Source organism: Rhinolophus sinicus, chromosome 4 (assembly GCF_057876585.1).
Source record: "Rhinolophus sinicus isolate RSI-liver-muscle chromosome 4, RSI-T2T, whole genome shotgun sequence".
Lineage (NCBI taxonomy): Eukaryota > Metazoa > Chordata > Mammalia > Chiroptera > Rhinolophidae > Rhinolophus > Rhinolophus sinicus.
Genome location: NC_142504.1, coordinates 30356052 through 30370519, shown reverse-complemented (window position 1 = coordinate 30370519; position 14468 = coordinate 30356052). Strand labels below are relative to the sequence as shown.

Genomic DNA, 14468 nt, shown 5'->3' with positions numbered 1-14468 from the left:
CATCCAAAATCCAAATGCCTAAATAGATTAGGGGGAGAAAAGAAAGGGAATTAATGTTCACTGAATACCAACTTTATGCCAAACTCTATGCTATACACTTTATATGTATCATTATGGACTGAATGTCTGTGTCCCCCAGACCCCCAAATTCTTATATCGAAGCCCTAACCTCCAACGTGATGGTATTTGAAGGCAGAGACTTTAGAAGGTATGAGGTCATGAGGGTGGAGTCCTCGTGATGGGATTATTAGTGCCATTATAGGAAAAGACACCAGAGAGCTTGCTCGCTCTTCTCCACCTTATAAAGACATAGTGAGAAGGCAATAGTCTGCAAGCCAGGAAAAGAGCCCTCACCAGGAAATGAATTGGCTAACACCTTGATCTTGGACTTTCCAGACTCCAAAACTGTGAGAAAATGAATTTCTGTTGTATAAGCCATTCAGTATTTTGTTATAGCAGGTCAAGCAGACTAATATAATCATGTCATCCTTACATGACTCTAATTACTATTCATAAATTATATATAAAGAATCTGAGAATTAAGAAGGTAACAGGTCAAGGAAAAACAATGGTCAATCTTACTCAAATCAATCCAAATTAAAATGATGCAATATGTTTCATCTATCATGTTCACAATGAGTAAAATGTTTAATATGAAATATTAAAGGCAACCTTTAATGTTTAATATGTTCAATATGAAATGTAAGGCAAACTTACAAGGGAAAAGGTGAATTATAGATGAGACTGTTAATTGATGTAACCATTCTCAAAGGCAATTTGAAAATATAGGTCAAAATTTCAAAATGCAGCTGGTCCCAATGAGGTGTCAGAGCCCAAGCAGAGCTACAAGGGTATTCCTGTGGAGGGGAACATTGTGTGGTTGGTGTGTCAGAGCCTGGACAGGGTGAAGAAGTCATTCAATACTGGAGTGAGAAGGGAAGAGGGTGGCCTGGCATAGAATGGTGAATCCCAAGTGGGATAAGGAGGGCATCTGTGGGTGGCGGGGGCAACAAAGATTGGATGACCAGTCAGACAATATATTTGTAATGTAACAGGTTTCTCACTGTTGGGCAAAGAAATTATAAATATGGAAAGAGAAAAAAACTAGAATAAACCCTGTGGTGTTGAACTGTAATTGGAGACAGCTGCGTGAACTCATGATTTTATACAAGTGCACAGATATATAGGTGCAAAGTATACACATGTATACACACATCAGTATATTTCCTAGTACCTTCCACTGAGATGGTCCCAAACGCATTAGAACAACTGCAGTTAAGATCTTGCATTCCAAATACAATTCTACACTAAAAGCAACACACCCCGGAGAAGTGGCTGATTACAGGACTGGAACAGGAAATGTACAAGATTAGCTTGGAATACCTTCTTGTGCCAGAATGTTAGGAAATGCACAGAGAAAGACGGTGACATGTCAGAAGGTCACAGAAGACAACCTGAAGGGGTTCCAATGTTTAAATATGCGACAATATGAGAATCAAAGTATTTAATAACAGCAATAAATTATAACCCACTGAATGAGAAGCCTTGAGTCTATAGTGATATAAATAAGCAAACGAATAAATTGAAAGTGTGGCGATGAATGGAATACTAAATTTAAATAGCTTCAAAGTCCCTCCTCACAGAAGACCCATTACTTATGAAGGGAAAACAAGTAATCAAACAATGGAAAAGTCTCTCAGACACGACCTTAATGTGAGCATCATCAGGAAGGGAACAAATGAGAATCATGCTCCACCTGACAGAATGCAAGGAGAACACAACATCACGACTGATATTCCTGCCAAGTGCAGAGCCTGAATCTAATCACATGGAGACATGAGACAAATCAAAGTTGAGGAACCCTGTACAAAATAACCGGCCTACGATCTTCAGAAGTCAAAATCACAAAAGTCAAAGACAAACTGAGAACTGCACTAGACTGAAAAAGATTAAAGGGACATGACAACTCAATGTAGTAATCCATGATTCTAAATTAAGACGTTATTGGAACAACTGGAGACACCTGAGATTTATGGATTAGATGATAGTAATGCATTAGTGTGTTAATTTCCAATTTTGATGTTTGTACTGTGGTTATGTCTTTGTAGGAAATACACATTAACATATTCAGGGGTAATGGGCATCAGACTAACAATTTACTCGCAAACAGTTCAGGGAAAAAAGGTTGTCTGTATTTTCAATTTCTCTGTAAATTTGCAATTGTTTCAAAGTAAAACATTATATTAAAAAAGTAAAAATGCACCTGCCAAGAATTTGATCTGGCAAATTCTTCTAAGAGTTTGTCTTATAATAAGCACAAACACATACATACAAAAAGATGTAAGACTATTCCCTACAGCATATGATTACCATGAAAGTACATTCAGTAGGTACTTTGCCACTCACTTTTCTCTTAAAAATTTGTAGTAACATGAATTCTTCATTTCTAGCTACCACCATGAACTAATTTAAATGTGTGATGGCATTATTTATGTGCCCACTATATTACATTTATAACTGAAAATAGCAAAGCGCCTTTTGGTACTTGGTAAATATTTTGATTAGTGTAGTATCTAACATAGTCAATATTAGTTGTTTCTACCTTCTATATTTAAGATTCCAAGGAAGCCTTCTGCTGATGGTTTAGTCCAGTTAGCATCCAATGTTCAAGTAAATATTTCTCAGTGGCATTTTTCATAGGACAATTCTTCCCTGTGCAGGACTGGTCTATGTGCAGCAGGCACTTAAAATCCTTGACCTCTACCCACTAAATGCTGGTAGTTATTTCACATTCCTACCTATAAAGTGAATATGACATCCTAAAATACTCCCCTGGTTAAAAATCACCATGAGATGTCCTACTTTGTTAGGCACAGGTGAGCGTGCCTCAGTTAGTCCAGAATGCTGGCAGCACGGGGGGACCACCACAGTCGTATTCCCATCAATAACAGTGTCTTACCCAGGAATTTCTCAGTGAGGGTTGGGAGATGAGTGGTATACTGCTCTTGAATTCTTCAAATATAGCAGTTTCACTGGTTAAAGAAAAATTACAGAATACTTAGTATAATAGTATTCTCTTGTAAATATCATTGCTTCTGGAGGCAAATTCAGTTTCATTTTAAATATTCTAAAAAAGCTTTTCCCTCAAAAAAAAACAAAACTCAATTTTGGCACAGGAAAAAGAAAATAAAAGAATCTAAAAGCCCACTTTTTCTTCTCACTTTTCTTCTCACCCACCTCTTGTCAGAGGAGATTAATGAAAATATTTTAATACCCTTTCAATTATCAGTTTGATATGAAAAACTGTTTGAAGTTTCAAATAAATTAACTTATTTCAGTTTTAGACCCCACTCTACTACTACCAACCTAGCTGTATAATCTTGACAAACTCTATCTTCTCTAGACTTCAAGTTGCTTTCTAGTTCTAAAATTCTAACCACGCCAATGCCTCCAAAATTATAGCCAATCATGCCCAGAACGTTGAATGTCTTCCTAATGAAGCCTATTCTCAATCAGTTTAGTCAAGAAGTTGCAGAAGGCATTTCACGAAGACCCTAAAAATGATTTTTAACAGTAACTGTTTAATGACCAGTAGATTACAACTCACCAATTAGAACTGTGAGGAACTTGCCAATGTAACCCAGACCCAGAGCAAATAATGGGGTGGGGGGTGAGAAGCATTTGTTCCTTTGTACTTTCAGAGAATCACCCCACCTTATAACTCACAATGAAGAATAGTCAGAAAAAAAAACCAACAATGAGGCCTCTATGAAAACACATTATCTGAGCTTCCTTTTTAAAACAGAAATTCCTCTTCCTTAAAATGACTAAATTGACACTGTACCAAACAAGTTCTTATCTGGGATGAGATGTAGCAACCCTCCCAAAAGATAGACAATCCTTTATTCAAATCAGGGACACATTAATTTCAGTGAAGGCTTTCATATAGTAGGCTCTTAACTGCAAACTACCCTGGACAGTGTCCTGTTTCTGGAGCACAGAGACCCAACAAGGCCTTTGAAAGTAAGACCTCCCATAGATTGAAAAAATGATTACAGACAATTTTAAAGTTGTATCTATTTGTGATTCCATCAGTGATTCTGTCAGGCAATCACAAGAATTTTCAAATAAAAGAACTTGGAAAGTAATTCAGGGAGTTAATAACTGAAAACTCAAATACCAAAAGATTCAAAAAAGGCCACAGTTTTAAAGTAGTGCTTCTCTAAATTTAATGTACTTACGCATCTTTAGGAATCTTGGTCAAGTCCAAACTGAGTCAGTAGGTCCAGGCTGAGACCCTGCGTTTAAAGACCTCCCAGGTAACAGTAAAACTGCTGATCCATAGATAACACTTTGAGTAGCAAGGAGACTAAACCATGACTAGGCCCAAAAAAGTAAGAGATGAACCATTTCAAAAGAGAAATGATTCTTTGTGATATTTTTCCAAGTTTTTTCTTTTAGTTTTGTTATTTATCAGAGCAGTTTTTATTAGTAAATATTGATTGGCTTCACCTCACGAGCTAATTTTGTATCCATCAAAATCTATTTCAAATTAACATGAAAGGAAAAACTGTTTGAATTGTAAACCAAACCTGAAAAATACAGAAACCTGAACCAAACCTGAAACAAAGGCATTTCAAATGTTATTTCTCATTCTAAATGGAAAGTTTCCTGAATGAAGTAGGCTCTACAAATTCAAACCTGAAAGCAACAAATATCCTGTAAGGTGACTAATAAATGGTGAGTTACTTAATGCTAATAAATCAGTCTGTTGTGAGAGGCCTTTGTCTTCACAAAAAATATTCTTTGCTTTTCCTTTAGCTTTAATGGGATTTTTTTTTTTTTTTACTATATAACTGCCAACATTTTGCACAAATTGCTGCTCACAGCATGAACTTAGAACAAGAACAAACTACATATTCTGCAAAAGCTGTTACGATGCAAGCTGCTGAGAAAAATCATGTTATCATCAGGTACACCGTTATCTCTCGATCCTTTTTAAACACTCAATTCTCAACTACTTATTTTAAATACAGATTCATTTATTCAACAAGCATTTATTGACCACCTACATTTATTGCCAGGCACTTTGCTAAATCTTAGGGGTAAGCTTGGTTTGGAGACTCAGGACAGACCTTTCAGATCCTGGCTTAACCACTTAGTGGCAAGCTTTTTAAATCTCCAAACCTCAGTTTCCTCAGGGTTGTGGTGATAGCTGGACTATATAATGTAAATGAAGTGCCTAACATTGTACCTTGTATAAGATAAACAGTAAACAAATACTATTTGAAACATGAAATTTCCTTTCAGTAAGAAGTAGATCCTGCTCTCCATAGGCCAGCTTTCTACTGTATAGCTCAGTGTCGGAGAATGATGAACCAACTTGAAAGTGAGGTAAAGAAAACATGTCTTAACAGAAAAATCTACTACCAAAACAAAAAAAGCAATCCCCACAATAAATAATGAATCCCAGAAATGGAAAGAAATGTGCTTTGGGTTAGTTTATGAGTTTGTGTAGTATGCACACTAATGTCTACTTCCATTTAAAAAAATAAATAGTAAGAGTACACTACAAATACAAAGCTCTATGGTTTTATGCACAATAGAATCATGATAGGTACAGCTGAGGACCATTTTAGTGAAGCAGTAATTGCTTAATGTAACAAACTTGCACACTGTTAACCACAATTCTCTTCCTACCACCTTCAGAAAGACTACCCTATAGTAATCTCTTTGCTTATGATAAATACTATTTACTCTACGTTTAGCCAATAAAGCAAGTAATTCTGAAAACTTAACTAGCCACAACGCTCTAACAAATAAACAGAATCAGTAAGCTAAAGAGTTTAAGAACTCTGGTGTCAATTGGGCCAGTGGCCCATCATTTCTGGCCAGTTATGTGACAACTGGCAAGTTTCAATTGCTTCATCTGAAAAACAGTAATACTGGTACCAACTTGCTAGATTTGTGAAAATGAGTTATTTCCTCTTGGTAGCCACGAAGCTAATAAAAATATTCAATTTATGTTAGTTCGAAGTTAAGTGATCAAAAATGAGTGAGGAACAAGAGTGAAACAATAACATATATTAAGCACCAACACCTGATCCTCCCATCCTACTTCAAAGGCTTCATTTGTAAAGTGCCAGAAGTAAGCAGCACTGGCCTAATCAGGAACAACTTAGTATGGAAGGTTTAACGGCAAAGGCAGGCAGCTAAACCAATAGAAAATAAAGGGGAAGGGGGTTATGTAGACATGAACGAGGTGGCGGGTAACCCGGCTGAAGAGCAAGAGGACCAACCACCCGGGACACCCGGACGGTCCCGTCACCGTGGCTCCTCCCCACGAGGAAGCAGAGGCATTCAGCCTCATCGCCGAGCCCCACCGTGACACTCAGAACCCCAAGCCGGTCGCACGGAGGGTTGCGCGTGCAGAGCCTCCAGAGCCGGCGACGGGGGGCTCGGCTTCCCGCGGGCGCCTTCCGACCGGGGCCTGACCCCCGCACCTCCTCCAGCCCAAGGCCTGAGTCACCGTCCGCGCGGCCCAGAGACCGGGGCCCAGCCAGTTACCTTCCGCAGGGAACTCCTCGAACTCGTCGTCCTCCTCCAGGAGACCCAAATCTACCGGCTGCTTTTTCTCTGACATTGCAACCCTCTGCGCCCAAAACCTCTCAGGCCAGCAGGAAAGTTGGAGGCCCCACTCTTCCTCCCCGCAGCCGCCACCAGCGCTGCCGCCTCCGAGGCCGGCTTTACCATAGAGATGCGGAAGAGGAGCAAGGGAAACGGCGCTGGGAATGCTGGGATATCGGAGGTCCGTCGAGCGCTTCCTGCAGGTTTAGCAATTGTGTAGAGTTAGAAAGATTGCTTATTTTGTGCCTCTACCGTCTACTCCAGAGTCTCTGAATCGACAAACTTGATATCAGCGTACCTTTCCCTGGCTGGAAAAGACTCATAATGTGTAGAAAAGTCAAAACCTTTACTTAGTTTACTGCTGAGAGATGAGGTGTCTGCTAAGATTCATTACAGGCCTGCTAAATGCCAAGCCCTTAACATAGATTAGCTCCATCCTTACACCAATTCCCTAAGCATGGTATTAAATATGTCCATATGACACAAAAATTCAGATTCGGAAATAGCCACTTAGGTAGTGCTAGATACTCCAAATGCAGATTTGTTTGCCTGACTTTAATCTCCAAATTCTTCCATTATTCAGTGTTCCTCCATCTTACAATTGCTCTGTGGTGAATACCCTATTAAATTGTGTGTGTGTGTGTGTGTGTGTGTGTTTAATAACTATTTTACGGGTTATAAAATAACACCATGTAAAACTCAATATATTAATATATAATATTTTATGGTGTTCAAAATGTATCATTTTGAATTTTTAAAATCCTATTGAATACCATTTTGAATGTAGTTGTAAACTATAAAACTGTTAAATATATATAATATAATAGATGAATATTATATAATTAATTGTAAATTTTGATACATGTGTTTATGTATTTAAATCCCTTTTTTTAACGATATTAGTTTATACCATGTACCGGGCTGGCACTGTGCTGGAAAAAGTTCTAGACAAGTTCCTTCCAATCAAGGAGCTCATAGTCCACTCAGAGATATATAAACAGAAAAATCACAATCACACAATAATACATTTGAATCTCTATTTTAAAATAAAATTATATGAGAAATGAATCAATAGTGTGGGTATACAGGGAATGGAGCAACTAAATAGAGCACAAATTTGGACCAGAATTTGGGAACCTACAATTAGATGTAAGTTTTAGAAAAATAAGATGGCCTTATAATACTGTTTTGATTTGATTACTGAAAATATTAGCAGTCTTCAAATTAAGTTCAAAATATATGTAATTTGGCATGTTACATAAATACCAAATTAATGAAAGAAAAGATGAGGAAAATCTAAAATTGGAAGTAAATATAGACTAGAAATGCAGAAAGTATGTAGTATATTTCTTCATATTAAAGTCCATTTGTATGGCAAGTATTTGTTAACCTTGATGAGATCCTTAGAGTTTCATACGCTCTGTCATGCTGGCTATCATACATATACCACTGGGAACCACACACCAAATTGAAGCTTTGGGCAGGCAGTTTGATTTAGGCAGCAAAGAATAAAAAAGCAAATCGCAGATCTGAGATAGCCATTTTGTGCAAAGATAAAAGATTTACCCAAGGATAAATTTATAGAGACAGAAAGATGGAGGAAACGGGGGTATTTGGGATTCACTGCTAATAGTTCTGGGGTTTCTTTTTGAGGTGATAAAACTATTCTGATATTGACAGTGATGATGGCTGTAAAACAGTGACTATACTAAGCACCACTGAAGTAAGTATACACCTCAAAATGGGAATTTTATGTGAAGTATATCTTAATTTTAAAAATGTTATTGAACAAATGGCCAAGGAGTCAGGAATCCCAAATTCTAGTTCCTGCACCTATTATTTATCTGACATATGACATTTGTATCAACTCTTAGCAAAAAAACAAACAAACAAACAAACAAACAAACAAAAAATACGCAGCAGCAACATAGTGATTTTTCCCTTTTTCTCCTTAAAACTGAATGTATACAATTTAAAGGAATAATGAAGAGAAGAAACAACCTATGTTAAACCCTCCACTTTATTTTTTTGTTTTCATTTTACTGATTTATTAAATTCAGAATTCTGGAACCACTGAAATGACCGCTCCTTTTAGTCATCATGGCACATAGCGCAATGAGCAACTTCTCATTTTAATAGGGCACAGGGGAAAACTCTAGAAAATGATAGCTATTAAAGTGTAAGAGGCATTATTGATTAGCTAAATTAAGGATATAAAAATACATATTTGATGCACCAGGATAGAAATCCATGCTCAAGTCCTACTAAACGGAATTTAGGCAAATTACTTCATTTCTCTGAAGTACATTTTCGTTACTTGCAGAATTATAGTGACGATTAAATGAAATGATTATATCATGCATAGTTTATACCTGGTATGTAATAAGTGATCAATATATGTTAATTATTATTAAATATGGGATGTAAATTTTAAAATATCTCAGATCTTCCATACCAACCCTAAAAGTCTCTAAATGTGGGTTTTGTTTCCTAGATCATATCTTAGTGATACTTTGCAAGGAAGGCAGTTCCTCCACAAGTTAATAATAATAATATAAACAATAGTAGCAAACATGTATTTAGTGTTGACTTTGCATCAGGCATTATGCCAAGCCCTTTCTGTGTATTTATTTATTGAATCCTTACCACATCCCTATTAAAGGAGTACTTACAATTTAAATCTCTTTTATACTTGAGTAAACTGAGGCACAGAGAGGTTGTAATGTGGCCAAAGTCACTGTGCTAAGTGGTAGAACTATTATATTCTAAGGGCTTTCTTAAAGGTAGAAAACAAACCATCCCATTGTGTGGAAAGCCAGACAGTTCACAGAAATCCCCAGAATCATTTCTTTCTAACATACACATGTAGGAAAATGTCAAAAATACATACATGTAGACAGAAGTGCAAAGGGCAAAAAGGTATAAACAAGAAAATCAAACCTGGGGTTGACTTCCTATCGCTAGGAAATGCTCCACAACTCTAGGGAGAAGCATTGTGGTCAAAACTATGCCTTTACCTGTATCAGGTCTGTAATTGGTTGATTATATTTAACTTCACAGGAAATCAAGTTAGTAGCAAACTTTATAGTAGATGATTCCATTTGTCTCAAGCAAATCTTCTTTTTTTTTTTTTCCCTAAAAATTCCATTTGGGATCCACATGGTATTAGTTACATCACAAATATCTAAATCCTTAAGTTTGCTATGGAATGACCATTCAGTAACTAAGCAGGATGGATTATATTAGATTGACCCCTCTGTATCTATACCTATCCAGGAAGAAATGGCGAGGGGCTGTTAAGTGGCTGATATCTGGAGAAAGGACCAATTACAAAGGCTTCTTCATTTTGACTTCAGAAGGATACAACTAGCCAGCCATGAAAGACTGAGAAGGCTCACCTATGATGTCCTTTCAGGTATAGTCAATGGAATTATAACAGCTATCTATGATGTCAGAGGGGTAGTAGATTGGGGGAGGTGGTTATCACTTTGTGAGGGGTGTAAATGTCTAATTATTACATTGTTTTGTACAACTGAAGCTAAAAAAAATAAAACCTTGGCTCCGGAGTCACTCTATCGGAGTTCAAATCAGGTTCTGCTACTTAGCAGCTGAGGGGCTCTATAAAATTACTTTTCCTCTTGGGCCTTGGTTTACCTATCTTAGAAGTGGTAGTAATAAGTTACCTTCCCCATGAGGTTGTTGTAAGGATTAAAAGAGCTACCATGTTTCCCTGAAAATAAGACATAGCCAGACCATCAGCTCTAATGTGTCTTTTACAGCAAAAATTAGTATAAGACCCGGTCTTATACTAATTATACTTATTTTAATATAAGACCGGGTCTAACAATATAATATAATTAATAATATAATATAATATAATATAATATAATATAATATAATATAATATAATATAATACAGGGTCTTATATTAATTGTTTCTCCAAAAGATTCATTAGAGCTGATGGTCTGGCTAGGTCTTATTTTTGAGGAAACACGGTATTTCATGTAAAACACTCAGAAGGATACCTGGCGTATGGTAAATAGACAATACATAGTAATAATTTTAAGTAGAAAAGAAAATGATAATGCTGATTCCCACTCCTCAAGGCTACAAGAAAAGCTTATTTCCAATAGCATCCATGCTTGTCATCAAGAAGTACTGAACTTCTTCTGTGCTGTGACTATCTTTTTATCTGCCTTTTCTAACCTCCAGAACATAACCATTTGCTGCAGCTTCTCTCTGAGTCTCCAATGGGCAGGTCCTGGATCAGATAAAATCCGTAAAGCACCAGGTCACAATATTTAGGCAGCTCCCAACACCATCATCAAAATTTTGCATACATTTGTAATAAATGCAAGTGTAACTCCATTAGGAGAAAATGGAAATTTAAAAGGGTGGGGCAAACCAAACTATATGCAATTTGCAGCAGTAGAAATAAAGTAGAGAAAAGATGAGATATCAGAAAGTAGATTGAGATTGGGATATGTCTTATAGAAAATCACTTATTTCATATAAAACCATAGCTCCCTGTTCAAATTTTGATTCTTCCTGGGCCTTTAAAATTTATTCACTTTCAGAAACTGTTCTTGAAGGTCTTGAACAAAAGTGGACTATAATTATGAAGGCACTCTGGAGCTAGTTAGCTGTAAACCCTACTCTGATCTATGTTTTGTTTTGTATTGATAGGGTTTTTTTGATTGTGGTAGGAATGCTTAACATATGTGTATCTTCTTAACACATTTTTAAATGTACAATACGGTATTGTCAAGCATGATGTTGTACAGCAGATCTCTAGAACTTACTCATTTTGTATAACTGAAACTTTATACCCACTGAACAGCAACTCCTCATTTTCCTCTCCCCTCTAGCCCCTGTCAACCACCATTCTATTCTCTGTTTTTATGAGTTTAACTATTTTAGATACCTCATGTAAGTGGAATCATGCAGTATTTGTCCTTCTGTAACTGGTTCATTTTACTTAGGATAATGTCCTCCAGGTGCATCCATGTTGTCGAATATGACAGAATTTTCTAATTTTTAAAAGCTGAATAATATTCCGTTATATGTATACTCCATGTTTTCTTTGTCCATCCATTTGTCAGTGGACGTTTAGGTTGTTTGCCAATCTTTGCTATTGTGAGTGGTGATGCAATATACATAGGAGTGCAGGTATCTTTTGGAAATCCTGATTTCATTTCTTTCAGATAAATGCCCAGAAGTGGATTTGCTAGATCGTATAGTAGTTCTAGTTGTAATTATTTGAGAAATCTTCATAACTTTTTTACAGTAATTTTTTGAGAAACCTTCATACTATTTTACATTCCCACCAACAGTATATAAGGATTACAATTTCTCCACATCCTTGCCAGTACATGTTACCTTTTGGGATTTTTGGTTTTTGTTTGTTTTTTGATAATAGCCATCTTGACAAATGTAAAGTGATACCTTGTAGTTTTGACTTGCATTTCCCTGATGATTCATGATGGCTAGTATCGTCACATACCTGTTGGCCATTTGTATGTCTTCTTTGGAGATATATCTATTCAGGTCCTTTGTGCATTTTTTATTGGGTTATTTGTTTTTGTTTTGTTGCTGTTGAGTTGTAGGAGTTCCTTACACATTGTGGAAATTAACCCCTTACCAGTTATATATAGTTTGCACATATTTTTTTTTCCATTCTATGTTACCTTTTTACCCTGTTGATTATTTTGCTGTGCAGAATTTTTCAGTTTGATGTAGTTTCACTTGCCTATTTTTGTTTTTGTTGCTTGTGCTTTTGGTGTCATGTCCAAGAAATCATTTCCTAGACCAATGTTATGAAGTTCTTCCCTATGTTTTCTTCGAGTTTTATAGCTTCAGGTCTTACATTTAAATTTTTAATCCCTTTTAAGTTGATTTTTGTGTGTGATATGTGTTTAAGATTTGACTTATGGGGAGGGGGTAGAATAAAATAAAAGAACATTTTCTTTTAAAAACATAAAACTTGAAAATGTCACTTTTGAAATAAAGAGTTATTTTCCATTCTCTTTTCTCACAATGATTTGACATTGTTTATGGATTCTGCTCTGAAGTACATGCTGCGTAGATGCCACACAGACAAGTTTCCTCCCCTCTGAGTTCACATCCTAGTAGTTCTTTAGCTTCCACCAGGCCACCTGGAATAAAGCTTCTAAAATTTTTCTGGAGCAAACATTTGGGACTGACCATGTTTCTAAACTTTAATGTGCATTTAAATCTCTGGCAATCTTGTTAAAATGCAGATTCTGATTCAGTTGGTCTACCTAGGGCCTGAAGTTCTACATTTTTAACAAGCTCCCAGGTGCTGTCAGTGTTCATGGTCTGGAGAGCACATATTAAGCAGCAAGCGTTTAGATGAAATGGAAGTAAGAGAAAATAGCTTTGCATCTGAAAATTGATCCAGCTAATAATACTGTGTGACTGGTCTATCACTTATTGTGGCTCCTTTAACTGTGTAAGGGAGGAAAACCTTTCCCTCCACTCTCCTAGGTTCAATAGCTGGGTCAGTAAAATAAATTAACAACAGCTGGATTAATAGGAGAAAAGGTAAACAAATTTATTAATTTTTTAATATGCACACTGAGGCATCACAGAAAAAAAAAAAGTGAATACCCAAAAACGCAGTGAGATTTGAGAGATTATATACTGTCTTGATAAGGGCAGGAATATAGGCAATTTAGGGGAGAGTAAATGATTTTTAGGAAAGATGATTGGACCATTAGAAGAAGAGATGGGAGATATGATGATTTGTAGCAAAATTTGTCTGGATGTGGAGTCGACTTTTAGTCTATTCCTCTGTGATGAGTCAGGCCCCAGGAGGAGATTTATGACAACTGAGTTTTTTGGGGGGCTCTCTTTAGGCAGGTAAGGGGAGTTCAGAGAAAAACCTCTCCCTGCGTCTGTTGTTTTCAAGTGCCTTCAGCTCAAAATAAACACTATACGAAAGCGGCATATTTTGGGGTGGCATGTCCAGAATTCCTTCAACAGCCATACTAAATTCAAATGTTTCCTTTTCACTATCGGAACTTTTCTTCTGAAATGTTGCTCCTTAAACATTAGGAGGCTTAGCTCTTCTTAGAGGGATATATCTTTGTGAACAACTCACATCGTTAATTAGTATGAGTATTCTATTTTCAATGACTGATTCTGGACTTTGAGAAGAATTACAAACCCAATAAAAGAAGATTTCTTGCCTCTTTTATCAAGACAAAATGCTTGGGCAAGTAGAAATGTGAAAAATCGTAATTGTAAAATAACTCTCTAAAATATCTAGATCTCATTCTAGAGCAATTAATAATGAATAAACAGTTATATAAAATCCAAATGCTAATAATGATAAGTACTTAATCTACCATGAAGTAAAAGCCCAAATACATGTACAAAAATCGATATTTGCATGTGTAGGACTTGTTTGAAAAGGCGATTATGGTCTCACAAGTAAATCATAAGAATTTAAAAAATTTTGTAAATGCTGTATTTATATGACAGACAGGAACCACTCTGAAGGAATCATTATGGTTTGGGAAATGATATGCAATTTCAAAATCATCTAAATCATTTCAATTGCCTGTATTTACATTTATATAATGGGTATTTATAATGGTGATTATTTTAGAACTTACCTTGTTTTCCAGAATCTCACATCGGTTTCTATGGGAACAAGAAGGGCTCTGAAGAGGAACGTTTTAAGAACTCTTTTCACATTCAGTGACTGCTATCTGAACTGCAAATTCTGTTTGTTAATGGTTTTTAATTCTTAAATTTTAACACAGAAATAAAAGTTGGGCGTTCTAGCTTCATAAATCATTTTAAATAATAAAAA

General features: G+C 36.2%; 1 protein-coding gene and 1 long non-coding RNA gene across 2 annotated transcripts in view; one reads left to right on the top strand and one right to left on the bottom strand.

The window, feature by feature from the left end:
• The window catches only part of SEM1 (SEM1 26S proteasome subunit), a 21651-nt gene extending 14881 nt beyond the window's left edge, over positions 1-6770 (bottom strand). Inside the window, exon 1 of the mRNA XM_019729759.3 lies at positions 6568-6770. Within this exon, the coding sequence (XP_019585318.1) occupies positions 6568-6643 (76 nt within the window). The 5' untranslated portion in view covers positions 6644-6770. The remainder of the gene's footprint in view (positions 1-6567) is intronic.
• LOC141573201 (uncharacterized) lies at positions 6673-14468 on the top strand. Its single transcript, XR_012498877.2, has 3 exons — positions 6673-6808; positions 9904-10042; positions 14281-14468. It is a non-coding gene; the product is annotated as an uncharacterized LOC141573201 (long non-coding RNA).